Here is a 27,562-nt window from a genome sequence, read left to right on the forward strand (position 1 = left end):
AACCATTTAAAAACTCATCCAAGATATCATTGAGACAAATCTTATAACCAAGTTTCATGAAGATCGGACAGTAAATGTGGCCATTACAGTGTTAAAAAAGCAAATTTTTACAAAGCAGGACAGCCAAAAGGCAATCACAAAAGCTCACTGAGCATGCTTAAAGCATGAGCTGAAAAGTTTAAATGTATGACAATTTATAAATGAGCAGTTTAAATGTATGACAATTTATAAATGGGCAATTAAAATGTATGACAATTTATAAATTGGGCAGTTAAAATGTATGACAATTTATAAATGGGCAGTTAAAATGTATGACAATTTATAAATGGGCAGTTAAAATGTATGACGATTTATAAATGGGCAGTTAAAATGTATGACAATTTATAAATGGGCAGTTAAAATGTATGACAATTTATTAATGGGCAGTTAAAATGTATGACAATTTATAAATGGGCAGTTTAAATGTATGACAATTTATAAATGGGCAACAAACTGGAGTTTCATACATTAAGGCTCATCAATACAAAACAAACTGACAATTTTTCTCAAGCTTTATTTTGCTCGTGTTTGTAACAAACTATTTATAGTATTTAATGGAATAAACATAACACTGGTTAAAGATCTGATTATTATGCCATCATAATATAAAAGAAGCTGATGTTTGTTATATTACAACAAGAAGTGAAACAATGTACATGAGAATCTTAAAAGTTGCTTGAAAAGGATTGTTTTGCTGTTTACCATTCTGAATTATTATTTAAAAGCTTGTCAACAATGTTATTGTTTTTATAAATCTTTCTCCTAAAAGATCTTTGTGACTATAAGTAAAATGTGCATTCATAATTACTTCCATTTGAAAATGGTACAAAAATATGAGAATCAGCTCAGAACAACTGGTATAGGCTAAAATAAGATACTATGAACTAAATCATAAAGGTTACATACCAAAGAGCTTATATCCACATAACCATTGTTGAACACATCATGTTATTCTACCAATATTTAGCATATTGTACAACACTTTCAGTACATTTGACATTTTCATATTTCAAACTTTAATCTAATATTTTAATTATAATAATAACATACATTAAATAAACAGACACAAATGCTGTGTATCAATTTCTGTTTTAAACAAAAGTTATTAAACACTCTATTGCACTTAGATACCTCTCTTACTGGAGTTTTCATCAAAATACATCAAACAAACAAGTTTGTTCATTATCAACAAAATTTTGTGTATAAAATATCAAATAAATAGTTATCTGATTTGGTACAATATCACATTATCAGCAAGAATAATTTTCTGACCATAAAAAAAGTTTAAGCTAATATCATATTTTGTTAGGCATTCACAAAAACATTAAGTGTACCCTTATTCACCATTGAATGCTTTTCAGCAGTCACACAATTTGTATATCATAATCCAAGATGTTTGAAATTAACATAAAACAGTGATTCTTTCTTTTGAAAGTTTAAGAAGCTAGAGAGCTATTAGTTCAGGTCGTTGGCCACTTCAGTCCAGGAGGAGATAATTATCTTACACATATATAATGCGTAAATGGCTGCCATATGTGGCCAGTGTAGCTCCAGAGCAGCCTGCACAACCATGCAGGTGCCATATGTGGCCAGTGTAGCTCCAGGACAGCCTGCAGGTGCCATATGTGGCCAGTGTAGCTCCAGAGCAGCCTGCAGGTGCCATATGTGGCCAGTGTAGCTCCAGAGCAGCCTGCAGAACCCTGCAGGTGCCATATGTGGCCAGTGTAGTTCCAGGGCAGCCTGCACAACCCTGCAGGTGCCATATGTGGCCAGTGTAGCTCCAGAGCAGCCTGCACAACCCTGCAGGTGCCATATGTGGCCAGTGTAGCTCCAGGACAGCCTGCAGGTGCCATATGTGGCCAGTGTAGCCCCAGAGCAGCCTGCAGAACCCTGCAGGTGCCATATGTGGTCAGGGTAGCTCCAGAGCAGCCTGCAGAACCCTGCAGGTGCCATATGTGGCCAGTGTAGCTCCAGGACAGCCTGCACAACCCTGAAGGTGCCATATGTGGCCAGTGTAGCTCCAGGACAGCCTGCACAACCATGCAGGTGCCATAATTGGCCAGTGTAACTCTATGACAGCCTGCACAACCCTGCAGGTGCCATATGTGGCCAGTGTAGCTCCAGGACAGCCTGCACAACCCTGCAATTATGTCTGAAGCAAATATTTGGGACAAGGAAACCTTGTGTTTATAGTGCACAGAAAACCTGACACTACTACGCCATAACGCATGCTTGGCTGGCGCTACACTGGTCTTGGCATATGGGGCATATGACATAAGACCCATTTTTGCATATCACATCTCTGATTACTGGGTATGTTCTCAATTTTGTATCATTCGGTTTCTTACCATCTTGGTAATGATTCTTCATGCACAATTTCCTTGTATTAAAACCAGGCAGAAGAAAGATGAGCTTAGAATATTGTTTTACTCCCGAAATTTATTTTGCAGCAAACACAAAACATTTGTATTAACTATAAGATCCTTTGTAATTGTGACCTTTAACAAGATGTGTTTGAGAAACACAATGTCCCCCTGTATGATGTTTGACCTTGTAGGATGACCTTGACCTTGACCCTTCACCATTCAAAATGTGCAGCTCCTTGAGATACACACGCATTTCAAATATAAAATTGCTAGCTTCAATATTGCAGAAGTGACATTACATGCGCAATTTTGACCCATATACTTGACCTTGAAGGATGACCTTGACCTTTCACCACTCAAAATGTGCAGCTCCATGAGATACACATGCATGCCAAATATCAAGTTGCTATCTTCAATATTGCAAAAGTATTCATAAAATAAGCGATTTGGGCCACATATATTTGACCTCTGACCTTGAAGGATGACCTTGACCTTGACCTTTCATCACTCAAAATGTGCAGCTCCATGAGATACACATGCATGCCAAATATCAAGTTGCTTTCTTCAATATTGCAAAAGTATTCATAAAATAAGCGATTTGGGCTACATGTATTTGACCTCTGACCTTGAAGGATGACCTTGACCTTTCACCACTCAAAATAAGCAGCTCCGTGAGATACACATGCATGCCAAATATCAAGTTGCTATCTTCAATATTGCAAAAGTATTCATAAAATGAGCGATTTTGGCCGCCTATATTTGACCTCTGACCTTGAAGGATGACCTTGACCTTGACATTTCACCACTCAAAATGTGCAGCTTCATGAGATACACATGCATGCCAAATATGAAGTTGCTATCTTCAATATAGCAAAAGTTATTGCAAAATGTTAAAGTTGGGGCAAACAGACCAACAGACAGACCAGCCAACCAACCAACAGACAGGGCAAAAACAATATGTCCCCCACTACTATAGTGGGGGACATAAAAATGTGTTTGCTGGAAATTCAATAATGTTCATAAGTATGTTATGATGTTTGAATGGATAACCAATTATACTGTATTAATGTAGGTTTAACATAAATTTTAGGCAATATACCTGTAAAACAGAGACTTGTGAGGAACATTCCATAATTGTTGATTGAATGGCAGCACCCGAAGTAGTAATGTTCATATGACAGGGTATTATTATGCTTGGATGTACACATTTATTGCTTAATAAGAGAGCAATACTTTTGAGCAGCTTAATGATCTTTGTGACGACTATTTACTAATGATTTTATGCAAAACATAATCGGAAACAATCATACTGAAATGTAACTTGTTTCATTCCAAGTTACAAATATATTATACAATAAAAACTAGTTTGGAGTCTTACATTTTCGGAAAACATTGCATATTTCTGGTTTTACATTTGGCTAAGTAACATTTCCATTTCATAAATTATATGTCACCTTAAAAATATAATAATAATAATAATAGAAATATGTTACCTGAAAAAGAATATGCTAAAAATAGAAATAAATTCATCAAATTTATGATCACAGTCAGGCTTATACATGAGACAAAATTTGAACAAGAACAAATATTCAGTGTTATTACAATATACATGGAATTCTATGTACAGAAAAAATGAGATATTTTGCACAAAGAAGAAAATGATGACTATATTCATGGATACATGGAGAACACAATCATTTGGGCCATGCTCTGTGAAAAGGGGGTTTAATGCATGTGCATTAAGTGTTGTCCCATATTAGCCTGTGCAGTCTGCACAGGCTTATCAGGGACGACTCTCTCTGCTTTTCTGGTATTTTTCGTGTACAGAAAGTCTTTTCTTAGCAAAAATCCAGATAAGGCAGAAAGTATGTCCTGATTGGCATGTGCCGACTGCACAGGCTAATCTGGGATGACTCTGTACGCACATGAATTAAACCCCCTTTTCACAGAGCACAGCTAATTAATTTACAAGCATATGTTTGAAACAATCTAAATGTAGCACGCCTTCAGTCTCCAAACTTGTTCATCAAATAAACCAATAGGTATATTCCCACTTATCTGTTTGTGTATTCTACTTTAAAATGGCTACAATGCAGGCAAACACATCAGATCACTGAATATAAAATCTCTGTCTACATGCATAAACAACACAATTATGGTAATTACATTATGAATTATGTAGTTGTCAACATATGAGTGCAAATAGGGAAAAAAACTAATTTTTTAAAGATTTTCTTTAGCTCAAATGCATGTCAATAACGTTTGTGGAGGTCAAACATGACTTAATCCACATGAATAATGTAATGTCTCAGACAATTCTGCATGTTATGTCAACAAATATTTATAATATTTTATATATATTCAGAATATACTTCTTTGAATAAAAAGAGCTATTCTAAAAAAGTTGGTGACAATAGCAAGAGCTGATCAGGGACGGCAGTTTACTCATGTGCCTTCGGACAAGTTTTTCATCTGGCGTGTAGCTTCAAACACGTATAAAACAAATTAAAATGCACAATAAACTGTGTTTAATTTGCACCAAGCAGACACATGCACCAAAATCATCGCTACTAGGATGCTCCTCAAGGTAATTATATATTTAATTTTATTTCTCTGCAGCCATTCTACATGTATTCCTGCCACACATGTTATATGCATAGATTTACACTGCTTGTAGAGTACTCTACAATTTAGTTTTCTTCAATGAACATTTAATATTATTGATGATCAAATGAACAACATGATATCCTTGTTATCTAGTGAACATACGAGTCACATCATGCAAAAATGGGTCTTATACAATGTACAGCCAGTGTAGATCCAGACCAAGCTGTGAATTTGCGTAGACAAGTCGAGAGCTACCCTGTCTGCTAATGAGACCACTTAACCTTGCTTGATTTACAGCGGACATGGCAGCTCCTGACCAGACAACCTGAATGTGAAGGCTACATATCGCATTAGATCCATTTGTACACAATTCCATATTATATATTTAAATACATGTAACAGGAAAGGAACGCTCTTCAGTATGCTTTTTTCACACCCTGTCTTGAAATCGATCCTTTACTGCCATATCAGTACACTGCAAATCCAACATGACAGCTCTGTCGATAAATACTTTTAAGCACTTCCACAAATGATTTCCAGTTACAACTCTCCAATGATTTTAGTTTATTTACACTTTTACAAAGTAAAAGAGTACTTTTGGACTGCACTTTTGAAGTTTTATACCAAGAAAATGTTCACTATGTCAAACACAATTTTTATGCAGGCATGGGTAAACACCAACACATATCACATTTCTGTACAAATATTATACCGGTACTACCATTTTACACTGAAATACATCACATAACAATAAAAGTTTTGCCCTATAACTTAGATATCTTCGCTCAGACACCGTTTATGCCCGACTCCACTTAGGAAGAAATACAGACAGACACATAGGAGATTGACTTTTAAGTTATGAAGTCTCTGCAGTAGTCTTGATCACATTCCTATACTCCCTGAATCCTTCTACGAATCATCCTATATGTGCTCTTTGTATCTCTGATATCCCTGTTTCAAGTTGTTGCCTATATCACTACAATGTATATAATGAAAAATTGCCTGACAGCATGCCAACAACAGGTACAAAGTTGACTAGAAGACAAATCTGCTACCACTGGTATCAAGGTCCCCAAACGAGTTTCCTCCGCCACCGAACTGTCCGCCCTTGTCATCATCGTCTTTCCAGTTGTACCATTGGAAATCATTTGGGCGCTTGCGACTCACTTTCTTGGAGGCATTGAGCTCTTGCTCCTAACAATCAAAAAAGGTTTTCATATATCCTGATAAAAGTCAAACTGTTTTTACAAAATGGAAGAGAAAGGAATTTCTTTTCGATCACCAGCATTAGAAATTTAAGAATTATATTTCTGCTGTTATGAGCTTTGTATTAAAGGGCAAATCAATGATTATTTGTTTGTTTTATGCTGTTGTTTAAAAAGCCGCAAAGACGTAACGGCTTTGTTTTTCTTTTAAGAGAAATTGACAAACATGAAACCAAAATGAAACCTGTTTAGTTATAATCTTAAAATCATGAAAGTTACAAGAGCAATGTACAATTCTGTATACTATATATTGTTCATAATCTTGGCTTGATCAATCTTACAGTAAAGCTTTGAATCACATTCAAAACCAACACATGCAGTTTTCCACAAGTAAGTTACCATGGTTACCTGTAGGTATGATTTGTTGTCCTTGACGACAGCTGCCCGCAGGTCCTCCCTAAGGGGCGTGTCAGTCTTACTGAGGCGGATGGACTGATCAGAATGCCGTGTCGTCGACCCCTTCAATTTGTCCCCATCCACCTTGCGGTACATAAGAACATAGGCTGTGTCCTTTGTGAACCGCTGACTCACATTGCAAAACGAACTGTAGCTTGCATACGACACTCTACTGTCATTGAACAGGTACCATTTGTCGTCAAGAAAATCAATGTCATCCTCGTTCGTTGTCTGGCCGGTCGCTTCAGGTAACGAGGAAGAGCTGAGATCTGAATGTCTGGCATAGCAGTAGTAGTGACCACAGTCAGAGGAAGTCCCAGAATGGATCACCACCGAACACAGGGAATAGACATCTGCATTGTCTAAACCCATTACCACACCACAGGTTTCAAGGCGGCTGGCAATCTCTGATCCAAACGACACGCTTCTGTCATGTTTGGCTTCACTAGTATCAGATCTGTGGTCACTCACAGGTACAAGCAATGTCTTTGGATATTTCACTTCTCGAAACACTTTTGAGCGTGATTGTAATCTCGTATCGTAAGAAAATCTAAGCAATGTCAAAATCAGATACTCGGGTGTTTCCACAATTTTCAAACTTCTTTCCCCTTCCTGCAGACCACCACAATTTTCACAATGGTACTTGTTATCGCCAGTCAGTTTTTCTGGTTTCAAATAATGTTTCAATAAGTCATTCAGGTGGAGACAGTTGCGTTCCTCCACGTCAGTGGTTGTACTGGATTCAGACACTGGGGCTTGCATCTGTTCCTTGGATTTACTACTGCTACCTCCAATCAAAGACTTCTGTCCCACTGATGAACCATATTCTGGGAATGCCAACGGCAAATCAATAAACATCTCTTTCTTACTTGATTCCTGTCCACAGTTTAAGCACTTTATAGTTGAGGTCATCATACCGCCAAAGTAATCCTTTATCAGAGTGGAGTCTTGCCCACCATTCTGTTGCAAGCTATCACTGCTGTTTGGCTGGACATCCAGTGCATTCTGGGTATTTTTCTGATGCCTGGTTTCCTGCTCATGCAGCTGGTCAAGAAGGTATTTCAGGAACTCTGAGCAGTCCTGCTGGAAACCAGACATAAACCAAGGTGGCCGAGAGGCAGCCAGGAAGTTCACAGGGGCATAAGAAGGTCTCTGTGGAAGAAGAACATGCTTGGAACGTTTGTGGTAAATGCAGTATATTCAATACACATTTAAAAGATAACTATATACATATATATTATTTTCACTTTTAAATACAAGCTCAACAATAGGATTTCTGTATTTCTGTTTTACATTTTGTAACTTCGTATATCTTGGCTTGGACAATCGACTACATTTATGCTTATTATGTACAGTAAATTTCAGTAATATGGTCAGTTAAACTACCTATTTTAGAATCAGACCCTATGCTATTCAAACACTCATACAACTGAAATGAACTGATTCAAAGACCATCCATACAAAATGGTTTACTATACAAGAAAATACTTTTGTTCATTTTAAGCACAAGGGAGTTAAGTTTTTCAGTGTACATTTTTCAACTTAACTGAGTTCAATCCCTTTACTCTCCAAGTTGGCATTTATCTTCAATCAAGTTTGCAATGAATGCACACTGATCACTTTCAATTAAATTGAAATTGATTAAACATTAATATTTACCTTTGTAGCTATCTTATTTATGTAAAAATGCATGATCACTTCACAACATAAGCTAAATAGTATATTGTTGTGTTAATCTATAAGAACCTGATAAAACTACATAATATAGAATTATCGCTATGGCACTCATGTATCTAATGACCCGAATATTTATGAACAATTTGTTTATTTACTACAAACTTCTATGTAGAAAGTGGTTAAACAGAAAATAAACGACCACACACCACTAAAAACGCTACCTGAGAGAGTGTGAGGAAAGCAAACACATGCTGTAGCTTCACAATGAGACCTTGCTCCTGGGTGGGTATGTGCTGTAACACACCTTCACGAAAACTGAAATATCAGGGGAAATATCAAAACTTGTTACACTCATTCATTGAAACCGAAATATTAGGCAAGATAAAGTGTGTTTAAAAGCCCTTATGAAAACAGAAATCGAATAGGAAATATAAAGATTTGTAATGCTATTTCAAACTAACTGATATACATGTATCAATGGAAATAGTATGTGCTGTTACAGTCCTCCTCATAACATACATTGAAGACACGAAATATAATCATTGATGAATAGATAAATATTCATGGATTTGCATATTATTACTTAAAAGAAAATCAAAATATTACCCTTTTAATTATACTAAATCTTTAACAGTTGGACAAACTAATATGAAAATTAAAGCTAAATATATTATATGTGTTAGATTAGTTTTACCTATTAGATCTTCATTGCTTTTGTTAATAATACTTTCAATTTTTTTAATGTTCATTCTTAATGACCTTCTTCAATAGGCAATACTGGTTGTAAGGTATTTACCTCCAAAATTGCCAAATAAATACTTACTTTAGGCAAATAGGGAAACTAGAGAAGCAAGTATTATGATATAAAGTGAACAACAAAAAATTAATCATAGATATGTGAGAGGGAATGGGAAAATGACTATTCTGGCTCAAGAATCACAAAATGAGATTTTTATTGTTTCAAACAAAAGGACTATTCAATAACCTAAATCTAAAATTTGAGCGTACAAATCCAAAAAATAAAAAAGTTATGACGATTTTCCTACATAAGGTGCAACTGAAGAAATGGGAAACCTGAGAAACATCAAGCTGTTACTTTTAAATAATTTATTTACAAGTTAATGTAAACATTCAATGTTAACAACTTCAAACCAACAAACAAGTAATGGAATAAATCTACTGCAACCCAGAACATATTATTCCTTTAAGATGATTCCATAACAATCTCAAATTAACTCTTAAAACGGTTTCCATGGCAACCGTGGTAAAAATATACCTTAAATGGTTGAAATGATAAAACTAAACATTTTGTAGTATTTAAACAAATATGTTAGGAGAGAAATACATTGAACCTGCTTTAAAAGCCTTAATTTTGATACATAGAGTAACAATACTGAACCGGGTTGCATTATTTGGACATTTTAAAGTATGTTATAATGTGTTAAATATTAATTTTTTTTCACCATAACATACAAATTAAGATGAGTCTTTTTAAAGATTCCATGGAGTGTAAGCCTATAACTGTATAATATATATATAAATATACTTTTTATTTGTTGTTGTAAACTGGACCTATTAATAAATAACCTTAATAATTTTCCTGTTGCTATGGAAACACTACTTGAATTGTTATTCTTTCCGCCTTATATAATCGAATAAAGGTGGCATTATCTCTTTTTAACAAATAAATGGCAAACATTATAAACACATGTATGATCACACATTCAAATAGCTTGGTATGCACATCTTTAAAACGAAAATTTAAAACAATATTTACATTTAGAAAAAGATGAGACCACAAACCTAATGGCACTTTGTCAAAAATATGTCATAGCAAGTTTTATATTGAACATAACAGCAATGTTTGTGTTTCATCTGTAACACTACCGATATTTAAATTAATATTATCTCTGTCATACATACATGTGTAAAACCTCACATTAAATGGATGAAGTACATTGATAAATCTTGATGTATTACTACAAGGCTGAAGGAACACTTTAATTGCCATGGTGTTAAGATAACGGTTAAAGGCTGTGCTTCCTTTTTCTAGGTAGGCTGTCACTGTCCATTCCTTGGTTTTTAACTTTTGGCTTTGATGGTTTTGGACACACAGTATCCCTGGCATTGTATGCTCTGAAGAATGGGCTAATTGAGTCATACAAATACCACTGTCTGCGCAGGTCAAGGCCCGGGGCTGGTTTGGTGGGTGGGAGTTCTCCAGCTGCCGGACTCAAAGGCTTCAATATATTGAAACACATTTCTTCCGAATCCATGTTCTCCTTACAGATAACAATACCTGGTTTCGACCGATCCATAGTAAAATGGTGGTACTTGGTTATGTTTTTCAATGGCTTGAAAAACTGTTCCAGGTAAGTTTTCCAAGCGGAGAAGACAACCGGTTTGTTGTCATCTTGGACCAGCTGTGGAACATTGTGGCCTGACTTTGATGAAGCTGTAACACTACCAGCAATCTCCTCCATGGTCTCTGCATTGGATGACCTCCACTTAAGCTTCCAGATGCCAAAGTGGTAGTCTGGGGCAAACTTGGTGTGTCCAGTAATCATGCAGTTCAGGCTCATGGTTTCATGGAGTCCTGCAAATGCAAGGTGACATTGTCATAACAATGAATCTGATATTTAATGCACATTTTTAATGATATGTTTATATGGTTCTGACAGGTCATCACAATTTATCATGTTATCTTTCTTATAAAAAATCTTAAAACAAGAGATGTGTTTGTCAGAAACACAATGCCCCCTACTGCGCCGCTTTGATTTTTTTTTTTTTTTTTACCTCTGACCTTTAAGGATGACCTTGACCTTTCACCACTCAAAATGTGCAGCTCTGTGAGATACACATGCATGCCAAATATGAAGTTTTTATCTTCAATAATGCAAAAGTTATGACCAATGTTAAAGTTTTGGGACGGACAGACAGACTGACGGACAGTTCAACTGCTAAATGCACCCCTACCGGGGGCATAAAACAAAAACAAACAAGAGATGTGTTTGTCAGAAACACAATGCCCCCTACTGCACCGCTTTGAAATAAAATGTCCATATTTTTACTTAAAGTTCCATATTTTGACCTTAAAGTTCCATATTTTGACCTTAAATTTTTGGGACAGACAGAATGACAGACAGACAGGCCAAAAACAATATACCCCCTCTTCTTCGAAGAAGGGGGCATACAAAAGTTAGAGATAAAACATAAAAATCACCAAACTCTTGAGTTTATGGATACTTAAACAAACTCATCAGTAAGAAAATTCAAAACGCATACCTGTCAGAGTCCGCCACATGGCATACCAAATCACTGTGTGGTTCTTGTTTTGTCCAACTGCATTATCAAAGTGGATCTGAAATTGCAAATTGCTTAAGCAAAATAGAAGTAAATATTTAACCAGAAAACATAAATCTGTGGAAATTTATCACAATGCAAAAGGAGATATATTTATTGTATAAAGAGTAATGAACAAGAGATGTGTTTGTCAGAAACACAATGCACCCAAATGCGCCAATTTGAATTTTTGTTGTTGTTGACCGTAGACCTTTGACCTAGAAGGATGACCTTGACCTTTCACCACTAAAAATGTGCAGCTCCATGAGATACACATGCATGCCAAGTATCAAGATGCTGTCATCAATAATGCAAAAGTTATGACAAAACTTTACCCTAGAGGTAAAAGTTTTAAGACATACACACAGAAAGAAACAATGACGGACAGACAGGCCAAAAACAATATACCCCATCTTCTTCGAAGAAGGATGCATAAAAAGTAGGCTCCAGACACCGTGTTAACTCTAATGAATGATATGTTCCAACAAAATTAATTAAATTTGACAACAGATAAAATATCTAACAGAAACACAATAAGAAATTACAAAATACTGCAGGCAACATAAGGCATGTATTTAAATCAAATAGGTTATTATTATTATTGTTATATTATTACCTCTGCATGCTTTTCTCCAACACCAAAGTGTTGGAAATGATGGTGAGCCAAGCTGACAACACTTTCAGCACCCTTCTCTGGCAGTTCTGCTTCATCGATTAGATAGAACACTTGTTTTCCTGTGAAAGAAAAAAAAAAACAGAATGAAATGATGTTGTAACAAAATTTATATGGTACTGCAACAAAAGATTGTAAAAACATCAATATGGTACTGCAACAAAAGAACAATTAAATCATGATATTTATAAGCAATAAATTAATAAATTATTATTGTTTAACTATTGCATTTTACTCTTTTATTATTTCACACCTGAAGCGGAGTCGGTTCAACCTTTCAGGCTTTCAGTCAAATTAACACAATTACTGTGACTAAAAAATTAATAACTGGATAAAAAATAATGGCATTTTAGTGTGTGTGTTTGCTATATTCAAATATGTGGAATATAACTCAGTTCATCCCAAGGGGTGTTAATTTGTCAATTCTGCTGAGAAGATGAGATAACATTATGCCTTTACCTGACCCTTCTGCACACATGCCAAAGACATGGCATTTTCTGGGGCTGCAGAAGTATATTGGGCCCACTTGCTGTGCATGATGGGGGAAATGCACATTCTGTGCAAAGTCCCATGAATAGTGGTAGCAGATGTCTCTGCTACAAGGCTCGGCCCCTGCAAACAAACAAAACTAAGTTTTGAAAACTTAAAAAGGAGACAATAAATTTCAGGAGAAATATTTTACAAGAATTGAATAAGCATTTGTTGGCACATCTGAAGCTCATAAGGTTAGAAGGCATATTTATTTTATAACAGCATTTTGTGAAAGTGTATTATTATTATTATTATCCATATGCTACTCCAACATATTTTTGTATGGTAATGCACACCTTCATGTAAGTTTTCATTTAAGAAAATTTGCTTGCTACTCGCTGTCATCTCTCTGTACTGTTCTCTTTGCTTGTGAGCCAGATCCAAGTGGGACTTATAACTAATGACAATTTCATTTTTTTGTTCATCAGTAAATTGGCCTGTTTGACTTAACTTAGACCCAAATGTTTGACATGTCATACACAAGTCAGTCATTGGCTTTGCCAGCGCAATTTGTGGACATAGGTCATTCCAAAGTGATCTAAATGTCTTTAATGAAATCTGTCTGTAATGGGACAGTTCAGCACTTTGGTTATACAAATCATGCACTTGTGCAATTGATTTATCAGAAGGCAAGAGCAGCATTGTGCGATCTGGGCAGTTGGGCAGGCGTCCTGGTAGAGGGAGTGCATTTTCAGTAGCGTATTCATGAATAAAATCTTTAACATTTTGCCTATCTTCAAAGCATAAGGCATTTGCTGGAAGTTTTCCAGTGTTTCCGTGCACCCTGGGCAAAATACCATCTTTATCAAGAGAAATAGCAATTTTTTGCAATGTACTGCATGAAATGGCATGTGCAAACACAAACGTTTTCTTGCAAATTTTCTGTCCCATAAAGAAATATGTTTGTGATGGCTTTTTACGTAGTTTTTCCTTTTTTCTGTTTGTTGAGGTCTGTGAAGTATTAACCCGGTGTGCAAATAAGCTGCTCTTGATCACTAATTCCCGCTCACTTCTACTCATTTCTAAACATGAATTTCTGTAAGAAACTAAACTGTCAAAGTCTACCACCATCGAACAAGGTTTGCGATTAATTGACATACATTGACAAGAGTCTTGGCGCATTCTAACTCTTCATTGTCCTCATTTCTTCCATGTGTGGGCATGCATTCAACAAAAGAATTAGTTGGACATTCATCACCAACAATTTCATTGTTATCAAATACACCATCAAAGCTGTCACACTCATCACTATTAATAAGAGTGGCGAGAAGGGACCTTTCAACAATGGGAGGGGAATGTGAAGAAACATTTTCCTGGAAATACAGTTGATCAACTTCCTTTAGTTCATTAATAAATTCAGGGTCATTCTGTGATGAATCTAGCATGTAGGGAATAGTTGATGCCTGGGATGATGTAAACTGGCTCATTTTTAATGATTTTCATAAAAACATTTGTATTAACCTGCCGACATTTTCAGTTGCTAAGTAAAACTGTCAACACTGATTCCCACAACCAACAATTACTTCCGGGTCAATTAAATTAAAGCTATTCAAACGAATAGTTTATTATAAAAATTAGGTAGACATGTAAAGCAAAAGATAACACTTACCTCGTACAAATAACGATCCAATTAACACTCAGTTGCTTACTTAATAGCGGAAATAAAAGCGTTTTACCAAACAAATGTGTAAATTACAAAACCGGAAATTTTACATCGTAGCAACCAGTCAGATAAAACTCTCTTTATGTAAAATCCGCAGACATCTACGGTTAATTTATACTATATAACGGAAGAAAAACGATTTTCTTGATTCATTTGTCAATATTCGAAACAATGTAGGTTTCTCATGTAGGTTTTTCGTCTATTTTGTGCACGCAAACGAACGAAAAAATGAGTGTAATTTCAAACATGTTTTTGTCACGCGTTTTTTCGCGTTGTGACGTTAGCGCCGGAATAGTCAAAATCGCGTTCCCTCTCACATATCAATACAATATACATACTACAAAATTTCAAAATCAACACCAACATAATAGTAGCGGTTTCTAACACAAAGGAAAGTGACCAAAAGCCAGCTATAAATAAAACAAACTGGTTGCCAAATCAGACAACCCTTTACGCAGATATGTTTGTGGAAATAAAAGAGAGTTATCAACACATATTTAGCATCAAATATAAGATAACAAGTTGGGGACCAAATTGATTTTCTTTTGACGGCTTTCAGACATAAATGAGATTGCTAAGGACACAGATCCAGTTCCCCAAAGTTGTATCTACCTGTCACACATGTAAAGTGCTTGCAGAATGCTGTTCATGTAGCAGGTGTTGCCCAGGTTGAAGAGCCCAGTCTTGCCCATCTCTGCCTTGGGCTGATAGGACCGGGGCGCCTGACTGGAGCCATCACGGTGAGCTGTCCACTTAGACTCCAGCAGGCGGAACTTGATCATGTCTGGTGAGGGCTTGGGAAAGTCCTGATAACAGGGATACGATTTTCTATGTATCATGAAATGGCATAGGTCAGACATTGGCCCTTTGGCGTGGCAGTAAAAAAACTTGAAATTTCGACTTCTGGGAATGTGTGAGTCTACTTTTTAACAGTCACAATAAAGGAATATAAAGAATCATAGCATCAATGTGGCACACTTATTGTACAATTGGTCATGGACATTTAAATACCTTGATGACATCATACACAGGGTCATAGAGTTCTGGGAAGCCTGCATGAAGGTACATGAGCACATGAAGGAGCTCTGCAAGCCTTGCAAGCAGCGGCGGAGACTGATCAGAGGCATCATTCTGCATCACTGAGATGATCTTTGGAACCATAGGCAGAATCTGCAAACATGGTTGAGTGGTACAGAAATTGGTTAATGCTGTATCCAAATAGATTCATCACCCAAAGAGAAATTGCACAAAAGAAGTGTGGTGTTAACTCAGCCCACGAAGGGTAAGGGGTAGGGTTAGGTGTTAATTTATATGTAATATCTATTTGGTATCTGTTATTTAAGTCATATCTATCTGGAAAAATGCCCACCACAGAAATTACTCAGAACATGGTTATAATGATTAGAATTACCCGCAACACATTGCAGAGTGAAAATTTCACCTTTTTTTTCAACTGTCTTACTTATATTTATTAATTTATTCCTTTATTTGTTTTTTCAATCCATTAGAATATGAATTGTTCTATCAATCCAATGTCTGATCTGGCAAGAAACTAATGAAACACTCAATTTAAAGTATGACAGCTTGTTTGTTGCAAAAAAAGCGCACTTTTCTGTATGGATAAGGGAATTATTTGGCAGGGGTCCATATCTTCACTTATGTATAATATGAGTCGCCTCATTAGTTGTAAACCACTGGATATTTGTATCACCTTTTTTCTTCTTGAGCTCTCCACATCAGGTGTGCTAATTCTTTACTCAATATGTCAACTTGTGAAAAAACTGTGTGATGCATTTATAAATTGGCTGACATTTTATGCTACAAAAGTTTTACACAAAAGTAAAGTATTAAGTGTTCTCTGCACTACAAAGTTTTCACATTGCAGTGAAAGCACATATGCTTTCCATGCAGAAAACATAACATTGTGCTCTTTAGCATGATTTTTCTAGTGCTTTTCTATATAGAAGTACAGTACAATTGCCAACACATGCAAGTTACTGTCTTCTTGAAAAATATTGGTTTCAAGGTATTTACTATACTATACTTAGCAAGACCGTTCATTGTGCCTACCTTATGGAAAGGTTCTGGAGAGTGTTGGAAGCTCAGAAGCATGTGGGACACTATGTTCAGTCCAGGCTCACGTACAGGAACAAACTGCAGCTTCTGGAAGATCTACAACACAGGAAGTCATTGACATTAGCCCTTTGGGAAATTTGTCGTCTGCTAAAATGTCGTCTGCTGAATTTCTAAAATTAGCATTTTCTTCGATTTTTTTTCAAAGAATACTATCAGAATAGCAAACAGTTTGGATCCAGATGAGACGCCACGTTCTGTGGCGTCTCATCTGGATCCAAACTGTTTGCAAAGGCCTTCAAAATTCGGTTCCCGCACTGAAAGAGTTAGCAGAGGCCCACCAGCCATCTATACTAGGGACTCAATTTTTTTAGTCTCTAGATAATATTTGAAATTGGGCTTGCTTAGTTGAATGCTCATTTCCATTTTATGACTGCACATGAATAGAGGGTGATGGAAAAAAACTTGATTGGAGAAATATATGAGCACAACAAAATTATGAGGCAATATGGGGCAAGCGTTACTCCGAAACAGCCTATGCATTTTTGCAATCTGGTCAGGGCATATACTGTCAGTTATAGTCTAGTGGTCTCAGGAGCGGAAAGGGAAGCTCCTAAACAGTCTGTCATGCTATCCCAAACAATTTTTTAATTGGCCTCAGCATAATTTGTTTTCTGCGCATGATTACTCAAACTTACAAAGTGGTGAATGCTCTATCTAAAACTTACCAGAATTAAGCAATCTTTCAAGCAAATCACTTCAATATTTAAGAAATATTAGGGATTGCAAAAAGTAACGCATGTAAACTATATTCTGAATAAAATGATCTACAAACACAAATGTAAGACAAAAAATCGCTGCACGCATGACTTGGTTGATAAAACCGGGCCACACAAAAACCACCTACAAGTACTCACAGTGGAAGTTAATTTAACATGATCACATAAAGATAACACATCATTTAACATGATCACATAAAGATGACACATCATTTCAACAACATGATCACATAAAGATGACACATCATTTCATGATCACATAAAGATGACACATCATTTCATGATCACATAAAGATGACACATCATTTCAACAACATGATCACATAAAGATGACACATCATTTCATGATCACATAAAGATGACACATCATTTCATGATCACATAAAGATGACACATCATTTCATGATCACATAAAGATGACACATCATTTCATGATCACATAAAGATGACACATCATTTCAACAACATGATCACATAAAGATGACACATCATTTCATGATCACATAAAGATGACACATAATTTCATGATCACATAAAGATGACACATCATTTCATGATCACATAAAGATGACACATCATTTCATGATCACATAAAGATGACACATCATTTCATGATCACATAAAGATGACACATCATTTCAACAACATGATCACATAAAGATGACACATCATTTCATGATCACATAAAGATGACACATCATTTCAACAACATGATCACATAAAGATGACACATCATTTCATGATCACATAAAGATGACACATCATTTCATGATCACATAAAGATGACACATCATTTCATGATCACATAAAGATGACACATCATTTCATGATCACATAAAGATGACACATCATTTCATGATCACATAAAGATGACACATCATTTCATGATCACATAAAGATGACACATCATTTCATGATCACATAAAGATGACACATCATTTCAACTAACAAAAACCATGTGAAAAAAAACATTATTTACATGAGAACAAAATCCCCGAATGAACTGATGCTTTACTGACGCCCTGATGGCTACAGAGATTGTTTTTCATGTTGGAAAAAAACATGCAGTTAAAAACAGTTAAAAATATATTGAACATACAAGATATTAAATATAATGCTCGACAACTATCTTAACACACAAATATCATAAGAGTGAAAGTCATTAAGAAAACCTGTCACAAAATGAATAATTAAGAGTTAATCTTTTCAGAGGTTACCCCCTGTACTTCATGAAAACCATGTGGTTTAGTCAATAATAGATAACACTAATTTGTATCTTTTGCATTGAATGGCTTGTTGTGACCAATATATAGAGAATAATAGGTAAGTTTTGATTATAGATCAGGTTTATCATGCGAGGCTTAAAAAAAAAAAAAGCACGTGCCTTGGCGAGTGCTTTTTCGTTTTTGTGCTGAGCATGATAAACCTGATCTATAATCAACACTAACCTATTATTCTATTTATCCCACTTTTTATTCAGTTAACCTTTTTATTTAAACAAATTAGTTTAACTGGATAATTTCGCTGTGTGTATGATATCATTTTGTTGAAAAAATGATGTCATTTCGTGGCATGGTTTATAGCAGAAATTTAATCAACGGGGCTTTAATCAACCGAATTCGCTGTAAAAGTGGGATAAAAATATATATTGTCACTGAGTCCGGTCAGAGAGGTGTTAAATCCACAACTAGGTGACCCGGGTTTGATCCTTGCATCGGGCATGTGAGCTTGATTGGTTGTCCCTGTAATATACAGATGGCTATCCTCCCAGTACTCTGCGTCCCCCCCAGCACAACACCAAAATTTAAATATTTGTCATAAATAAACAACAAAAAACTTGATACTGCAGCCATAATTCAACATTTGTCCAAACTTTTGAACGTCTCAGATTTTAATTGGGTCAGAGTGTAGGGACACACCCTAGGTCCTCACATTATGCAACCTAAGGGGCAGGACAGGACCTCATTAACTACAAAACACACATACACAAACAATTTAGGTTGTGCCTAGTCAGTCAGTCCTATTTCACATTATTAATCGGAAATGTAACAAGAACATGCAGATGCTAACAACCTGTTCAAGTATATATTAAACTACTTTGAACTGTGCCCCGTCGTAAATCGGACAAAGACGTTAAATCATAAAGTGCAGTCTCTGAGAAAGTCCCAAACCATAACTGGCCAAAAGGTCTGGCTAAATTCCTATTACTGGGCCGAAGTCAAATCAACGAGTTAGTCAACTTCAATTGTTACTTGCTCACATTTTGTTCAGCTTCCATGACAGAAAGTATTTTAAATATGTTTCCGAGACCTTGAGGAGTTTTACTAAATAGGTCATCCAAGGACTGCAGACTTATGCACATACTTATTATGTAAAGTGTCCATGTTTATTTATAAAATAATTCAGTAACTGCCAGGTATTGCCAAGTAATTTATATACAGGTCTGAAATCACATTTTGGTATTTCATTTGATAAAGGCAAAGTAGATTTCAGTCTATATCATTTTGTAAGGAAGAAAACATACATATGTAGTGATTTGAAAATATACTTAATATGTCAGCTAACAAATCATTTTCATGAATAATGAGCACAGTAAAAGCTGATTCACAAGGGAAAACGCTTTCGCATAAACTTTGGTTGAACTTACATGGTTTTATTTTAGCTTGTCATCTATTCATCAATAACAATTACCAGAAAGCAAAACATCAGTTGAAGTCTTGAATATCGAGCTTCACTTAATACACTAGTATCAGATTTATTGCTTATCTATATTAGTATGTGTTTTCTAAACAAATGGAATAAGTATATTTTTAGATATCCTTTAATGATAACAAGATTTTATTAATCTTAAACCATAAAAAATACTAAATGCATTATGTCCACATTCATTAATTATCAACAATAAAAAATTCAACATTAAACCTTTGCATGCTGGGAAATTGGTCGTCTGCTAAAATGTTGTCTGCTAAATTTCTAAAATTAGCAATTTTCTTCGATTTTTTTTCAAAGAATACTATCAGAATAGCAAACAGTTTGGATCCTGATGAGACGCCACATTCTGACTAAGGGTTAACAAGTGTAAAATCCTATGTCCAACTAGTCAGATGCAGGTTATTTCTGGACAAGCAGGGCTCTTGCTATGTCAAGTGTTTCTATAGCTCAATTTACCTCGTTATGTCTGAATCCTTATTATTTTGGATATTTGATGGGTGACTATGAAGAAGAAATTGTAACAAATGGACATTTCCTGAGTCAAATTATCTTATTTGTAGCCATTGGCTAATTTGGCAAATGGCAGAAAAAGCCCTGGACAAACCAAAAGTTTTCCCCTCATTACTTGACCATGTATAAGTACAATTTCAGGATTTTAAAATGATTTTAACCTTCTCAATTACCTAATTATTATATTTTATAATTTACAGACTAACTGACAGACGGACCAAAAAGCGGCCCTACCACGTGACTCCAACACACCCCTCTCATTCTTCCTCTGCTGGGTCTGAAAAATGCCAAGGTCTGCACTAAAAAACTGTTGATTTTGTTCCCTGAAATAAGTTGTTTGCAATGAACAAAGTTAACAAGAAGGCCCCACACTTCGCGGACCGTTATATCACGCTGTCCAATATATCGCGCTTTGGCTCCCAAAAATTCGACGAACATGATCACTAAATGACATGTTTAAATCTGAGAATTCGCTAACTTAACCAAAAAACCTGTTCTAGCTAATATTAATACCCCATATTTCGCGGCTTACTATGGCACGCAGTGAAGCGTGAAAAACAGTTGATAAGCCACAGTGTTGTTTACACACGGCTGGGGTTGTTTTTAACACTTAAGAAATATCCAATTAGTGTCATTGCAAAGGAAATAATGGCAGTTTACTGGTACATAAATCGTTAAATTTCGGTTCCAGTCATGAATTTCTTTGTCCAGATAAAAAGCGCGCGAAAATGGGCGTGGGTGTATTTATTTGTAAATAAACATTTTGGAGCGGGTACAACATTGAGATTATTTAATTTCCGTTAAAAGTTTCTTGTAAATTTCAACTTAAGTACTGCGGTATCTCGGGAATTTTTTATGTGGCATTGAAATTTACTCTTAATAAAATATAATTCAAACACGCGGTATCGTTACTGTTACGCTGTTACAATTCCTTCATTAGGACGATTCATAAGGGTAAATTTGAATCTATGCACAATTATATTTTATAAGTTTTACAGCAAGAATTCTTCATTTTAGCTGATTTGCGAGCAATCATACATGAAAATAAAAAATATAATTTACATTTTGGTTATTTATGATAAATACAGATATGTATGTAGTAATGAAAATGTTTATTGTAGAATGGTTTGCAATTTTAACAATACGAATATGTAGCAGCTCGGTATATACATGTAGAATGAAAACATTGGGGGAATTTGACAAATTAACCGCAATACAATTAAGTTAGACACTTCTCGAGTTATATCGCGCACCAGGTATATCCCACTCGCGATCTTTGGACCCCACCAACCGCGATATATCGGTGTTGCAGTGTACATAACTTGAACAAACTTAGCAGAGGATCCACCAAAGAATGTTGCACACCAAATGTTAACTATATAAGTCTACATACCGTACATTCGCGGCCATAAGTCTACCTCGGCCATAAGTCGAGGGGTATAATTTGGCTAGAAAAACTTGTTTTTTTTTTGCCTTGACTCTGCCATATGTCGGGGGGGGGGGGGGGGGGGGGGGGGGGGGGTATATTTCCTAAATATCTTGGACATGTTTAAGTGACGGTTTTAGTCATGGTTCTGAGGGCTTTTGTACCAGCAGTTCACATTTTTTGGGATATTAATAATAAGAATATATTTCAAACAAAACATTCAACATTTCGATTATTTATTATCACGAAAAATATATATTATTGTTCAAAATCATAATAACATATCAATTATTATTTTGAACTTAAAAATATATTTCACAAATCAAAATTATTATCCCATTTAATGTAATAACTTTCAGCATTTATATTATGAGCAGATATTTTTGTATTCAAATGTTAGTGCTATTGATGTGAAAATGCGGTAAAATCTTGAACGCAGAAATTCATTATATGGTCAAAATAATTGTAATTTGCTCTCAAATAATCAACAACGCTTTCGCCATTATGGGTGAAACAGGTGAATTTACCAACACTCGCATCGCTCGTTAATATGTCCAATTATTACACTTTTTAAAAATCAAGGGTGTCCGTGCGTAATATTATTAAAATCAAACAATGAATGAAAACTTCAATCAGATAAGATCTTTTTATTTACAAAACGATTTTGCATTAATGTGGGACAGTTGTGAAGAAATCAACGAAACCACACCTTCATCCAATCAAAAAATATACCATGTGAAGTTGAACAATAGCGATTGGTTTAAGGCGTATCCAACGATCAAGTAATTATTTTTGATTGGTCAGAAGTAGTTTGTAGCAGAACCGTTGTGCACATCATTAACAGATAACTATTTTAGGCGTGACGCAATAAAGACAAATGATCGAAAGGATGCCAATACTACACTTTACACTTTGATCTTAGTCAAAAGGCTGAGAAGCGATAATTGACATGACGCCTTATCTATGATCGCTCCGCCCACTAGAATTGATCCACCAATCAGCGATCGATTAATCAGGCGCACTCGTTAGCAACGACCTGTCCGCCATTTTCTAGACAAGCTATATGTTAAGGTTCAGTTTTATTCCAACGAGTTTCTTTTGTTTTCCTCTTTAAAAAAACGATTAAAAATGGTTAAACGGTGTCAATGGGGATTATGTAACTCGGACAATCGATATCCTGAAAGATTAGTTGGTGACATTTAATTTATATCGTTTCCAAAGCCGAAAAGAGATCTTTAGAAGTGTAAGAGATGTATAAATACATGCGGTCGTCACCACGAACAACTGAACGTCAACACTGTCAAAGACAATTATAATATATTTTTATCGGATAAACTAGCAGTTTTAAATAGTTTATGTTATCGATCTGATTATCACATAATATTTCACTTTTTTAAAATAGTTTTATCAGTTACTAGGTCAGAAGCGAGGTTCATCTGCATTACTGAAAGAGAAATAAAACCCAGCATGAAGCCTAATTCATGCTGTGTTTTATTACTCTGATAGTAATGCACTTAATTGACATCATACATGTTATTTGAAGGTGACCTGTGATATATTATCTTATTAACGGTATCTACACATTTGCAGTCATGTGGTGTCACCAATAAACGCTTTTAATCCACACTAGGAGCTTGAATGCCTAGATCTCATTTTTAAACGATTTCGTTAATTTTGTTCGGATTAAAAAACGGACATGAAATATGGCAAAAAAGGTGTAAAAAGGGTTAATGCAACTCTGACATTTGGTATCCAGAAAGATAAGTTAGATGTATTAAATTCATACCATTTCCAACGCGGCAATGCGGTCTTGACAAGAGCGAGTGGAAGCTTCAAGAATTACCGAGATCCCCTTTATAGGATTATACAACATTAATTTATTTCACAAACTTGAAATGTCATATAAGCAATAACTCAGCATTGTTAAGTATGTATTATGTCACGTGTGCATGTAAAATAATTGAGAATTTTGGTACCCAATTCGTGTAACTTTACGAAATCCCCGTTAAAAATCGCGTTTCTGTGTGTGTCAGAAACAAGTGAAAACCATTTTGTTATTATTTTAATAAAGACGTATCGATAAATGCTATTGTAAAAGAGTTATTATTACTGATATTAGTTAACCAATAAATGCGGTAACTTCGGGGAAGTTGGTACCTGCGCGAGCGTCTGATATTGGTAGCCTTATTAATTTATAATAGCCTGACCGTATTCCATTTCGTACAACGCTAATTTTATATCAGACAATGTCCAAACTTACTGTGTTTTTTTTTGCGCTTTAAATTATAGTGATTGATAAATGTCCCATAAGCAATGTTTTATATGATTAATATCACTTTTATACGCAATAACTTGTGGGATTGAGGTACCCACCCGGCGTCAGAAAGCGCGTAAAACTTCACCGAATTCCCAGTTATAAAGCTATATTTCGTGTCAAATACACGGGTAGGGGGGAATGTTTCGGTAATAATTGTTAATAACACGGGTAAATACCGGTGAAGTGTTAATTTATTGCAAATACCACCATTACACGTAATAACGGGTTCGATTTCGGTAAGCGCGCAAGCGTTTGAGAACGTGTTTAATGTACCGATTTAACCGTTATAAATAGCTGATGTTCTCTTTAATCGTATATTTTTGCATTTGCAGAATAACTAAATGGCCTCAACCCCTTTACAAGTGTAATATGGTGTTAAACAAGTCCATAAAATCAACCGGAATATCGCCTAAATCTATATGCAGTCTATAGGCAAAGAAGCCATTTTGGTGTTAGCTTGTCTAGGTTTTCTTCCCGCTGAGCCACGTGATTAAGTGGGCGGAGCGATCACTGATAAGGCGTCATGTCAATTGGTGGCATAAAGATACCCGCACCTGTTGACAGTTTGTATTTACACAAATAAACTTTAAATGGGTACAAGTGGCAGCAGTCGATTTTCTATTGTTCTAAGCAGACAACGGACAATGTATCGATAGACAAATTGCTATGTATAATTTTCGCCACTTTACCGTATGTCACAAATGTTTTATATTTTCGAAGTTATTTTTACATGTTTTTATATGGACTTATTTGGACTTATTACGACGATTAATGAATTAAAAACCAATGTAAACAAGAGTATTTTGTTATCGGCCGACATTTAAGTAAAAGACGAGTCGGCCTTACCGTAAACAGTCATCATTCCTCCGCTTCGGAGATTTATTACTTTAAAAAAAAACAGCACAGGAATGTTTATTTTTAATTTTTATTTAGTACCTCATCCATAAGTCGAGTTGACTTTTAAAGTCAATTTTGGGAGCGTTTTTAGGTCGACTTATGGCTGCAAATTCACGGTACATCATGTGACCACTGTGGCCTGATTTGACTAAGCAGAGAAAAACTTGTTAACAATGTTGTTCACCAAATATTAAAACCCCCACCATTGGGGGTCCACAGCTTATTTAAAAGTTATTTATTATATAAGCACAACATTCCTAGTAGAGCTTCAAATAAGCAAGTAACACAGGATGGGTTTATCGACCCATTGACCTGATTTAAACCAAGTTGGTATGAAACCAATATATTATTTTCCATTCCAAATACCAAACCTTTGGGCATTGCAGATTTAGAGGAAATTTAATACAAACAGTAGACTCCATTTACGGTCTTTATCCTAAAAGACCCATACAGGTGCAATGATAATCACATAGAGGCTTGTTTATTTCAAGCCTCTAGACAGTTAAATATGTGCCAACATGCAGACTGAAAATGCTTTTATCACTAAACTAAATAGTGAGTCATTTCCAGAAGATTGTGGACCTAAAGAAGATATCTGAAGGTTTTTATTTTTAAACTAGTAACCTGAAAATCAATAGGGGTCATCTGCCAGTCATGATCAATGTACCCATGAAGTTTCATGATCCTAGGCCTAATTATTCTTGAGTTATCATCAGGAAACCATTTTACCATTTCGTGTCACTGTGACCTTGGACCTAGTGACCTGAAAATTAATAGGAGTCATCTGCCAGTCATGATCAATGTACCTATGAAGTTTCATGATCCTAGGCGTAAGCATTCTTGAGTAATCATCCGGAAACCATTTTACTATTTCGAGTCACTGTGACCTTGACCTTTGACCTAGTGACCTGAAAATCAATAGGGGTCATCTGCCAGTCATGATCAATGTACCTATGAAGTTTCATGATCCTAGGCGTAAGCATTCTTGAGTTATCATCCGGAAACCATCTGGTGGACGGACCAACCGACCGACAGACCGACCGACCGACATGTGCAAAACAATTTAACCCCTCTTCTTTGAAGGGAAGCATAAATATATTGTTTGCTCTTAGTTTATTACATCAATATATGCTATCAAGGGGTTAAGGAGGCAAGTCGTTGGAAGAAAAGTTAACCCATGTTACAAACACCACGGGCATCACAGTATCCACTAAGTGCTCTGGTAAGCTAACAATGTTGATATTGTGGATACACCATGCAATACAAGGAAGAAGGAGTTCATACCTGGTCAACTTTATTTTCTGTCACTGTGATAAGGATGGTATACTTCTGGACTGCTGCCAGCTGCTGTAGGAACTCTATCATCCATTTGTCCACAAAACGTGTTGTCGGCCACAATAACCAGTCTATTATACGTTGTAAGGCAGTCACCATGCTGTTGTTGTCAATACTGGAGTCCATAATGACATTTTGAACAACCTTTGGAATCACTTTCGTAGGAATATAGGGTACCAAGGACCCAAGACACAGAGAAGGTTCTATGTCACATGGCATTGAAATGATTTTGAAAATTTCTTGCAACGAACCAAGCAAATTCTGCGAATCTGTATTATCCCATATGTGTGACATCAAATTTGCAACAATGTTCACATTTTTTACGTAACTCAGAATTTCGTTTTGGTTGTCAGGCGGGCCACATAAACTGAGGGACCTTACAAGATGGGTGCAGAATTGAAGTGTAATGTCACCCTTGGGTATGCATTCTTTAAATTCAAGGAGGAAATCTGAAAAGTGCATAAGGCATTCCACAAACGGGTGTTCCCGTACATATGCAGTTGCCTTGGCCTCAATAATTGTGCAATGATTTCTGAACAATTCTGAAGACTGAGCGCTGGACTGCAGGATTCTCATACTATGCAAAATCAGAACAAAAACCCTTCCTGTCTCATCTGAGTGATACTTCTTTGATAACAGAGCTAACAAATAGTCCTTGGTAAAAAATTCCTCCAATATGGTCATGTGGCATTTTGCCCAAGATTTGTAGATATTGAGTCCATGTTTATGATGCATTGAGGTCCCCCCCTCAAGAAACCAGGTGGCTGTAAGGTCCAGGACATTATGCACAATGGTGGAAGGCTGGTTTGAGCCCTGCTTGGCAACCTTTGCAAGGAGGTCTTGCTTCAGCGAGTCTGGATGGTCCGACGCAACTATACCCCGCAGAATTGTATCCATCTCTTCTATATTGCTGGATATTTTACTTGCCTGAAAAATAGGAAAATAATATCTGAA

The 27,562-nt window shown here is 35.8% G+C and overlaps 2 protein-coding genes across 6 annotated transcripts in view; both read right to left on the reverse strand.

Annotated features, from left to right (window-relative positions):
- Positions 1–538: 538 nt before the first annotated feature.
- LOC127876470 (uncharacterized) lies at positions 539–3,014 on the reverse strand. 4 transcript variants are annotated; one of them, XM_052421778.1, is made up of 3 exons: positions 2,136–3,014; positions 1,976–2,085; positions 539–1,885 (listed from the first exon to the last, which is right to left on the reverse strand). In XM_052421778.1, the coding sequence occupies exons 1-3, from the start codon at positions 2,322–2,324 to the stop codon at positions 1,495–1,497; spliced, it is 690 nt and encodes a 229-aa protein (XP_052277738.1). In that variant the 5' UTR covers positions 2,325–3,014; the 3' UTR covers positions 539–1,494. The 4 variants fall into 4 exon arrangements, with proteins under 4 accessions (XP_052277738.1, XP_052277737.1, XP_052277739.1 ...); XM_052421777.1 differs by having other exon boundaries at positions 539–1,599; positions 1,690–2,085; XM_052421779.1 differs by having other exon boundaries at positions 539–1,599; positions 1,650–2,085.
- Positions 3,015–5,574: 2,560 nt separating this feature from the next.
- The window catches only part of LOC127876447 (ubiquitin carboxyl-terminal hydrolase 38-like), a 74,161-nt gene continuing 52,173 nt past the window's right edge, over positions 5,575–27,562 (reverse strand). For both annotated transcript variants that reach the window (XM_052421742.1, XM_052421740.1), the window contains exons 2-8: positions 26,558–27,535; positions 16,630–16,731; positions 15,571–15,729; positions 15,172–15,365; positions 8,572–8,665; positions 6,626–7,825; positions 5,575–6,206 (exon numbers count right to left, since the gene is read on the reverse strand). In XM_052421742.1, the coding sequence (XP_052277702.1) occupies positions 6,048–6,206; positions 6,626–7,825; positions 8,572–8,665; positions 15,172–15,365; positions 15,571–15,729; positions 16,630–16,731; positions 26,558–27,505 (2,856 nt within the window). In that variant the 5' untranslated portion in view covers positions 27,506–27,535 and the 3' untranslated portion in view covers positions 5,575–6,047. The remainder of the gene's footprint in view (positions 6,207–6,625; positions 7,826–8,571; positions 8,666–15,171; positions 15,366–15,570; positions 15,730–16,629; positions 16,732–26,557; positions 27,536–27,562) is intronic.

The sequence above is a fragment of the Dreissena polymorpha genome, chromosome 4 (assembly GCF_020536995.1).
Source record: "Dreissena polymorpha isolate Duluth1 chromosome 4, UMN_Dpol_1.0, whole genome shotgun sequence".
NCBI lineage: Eukaryota > Metazoa > Mollusca > Bivalvia > Myida > Dreissenidae > Dreissena > Dreissena polymorpha.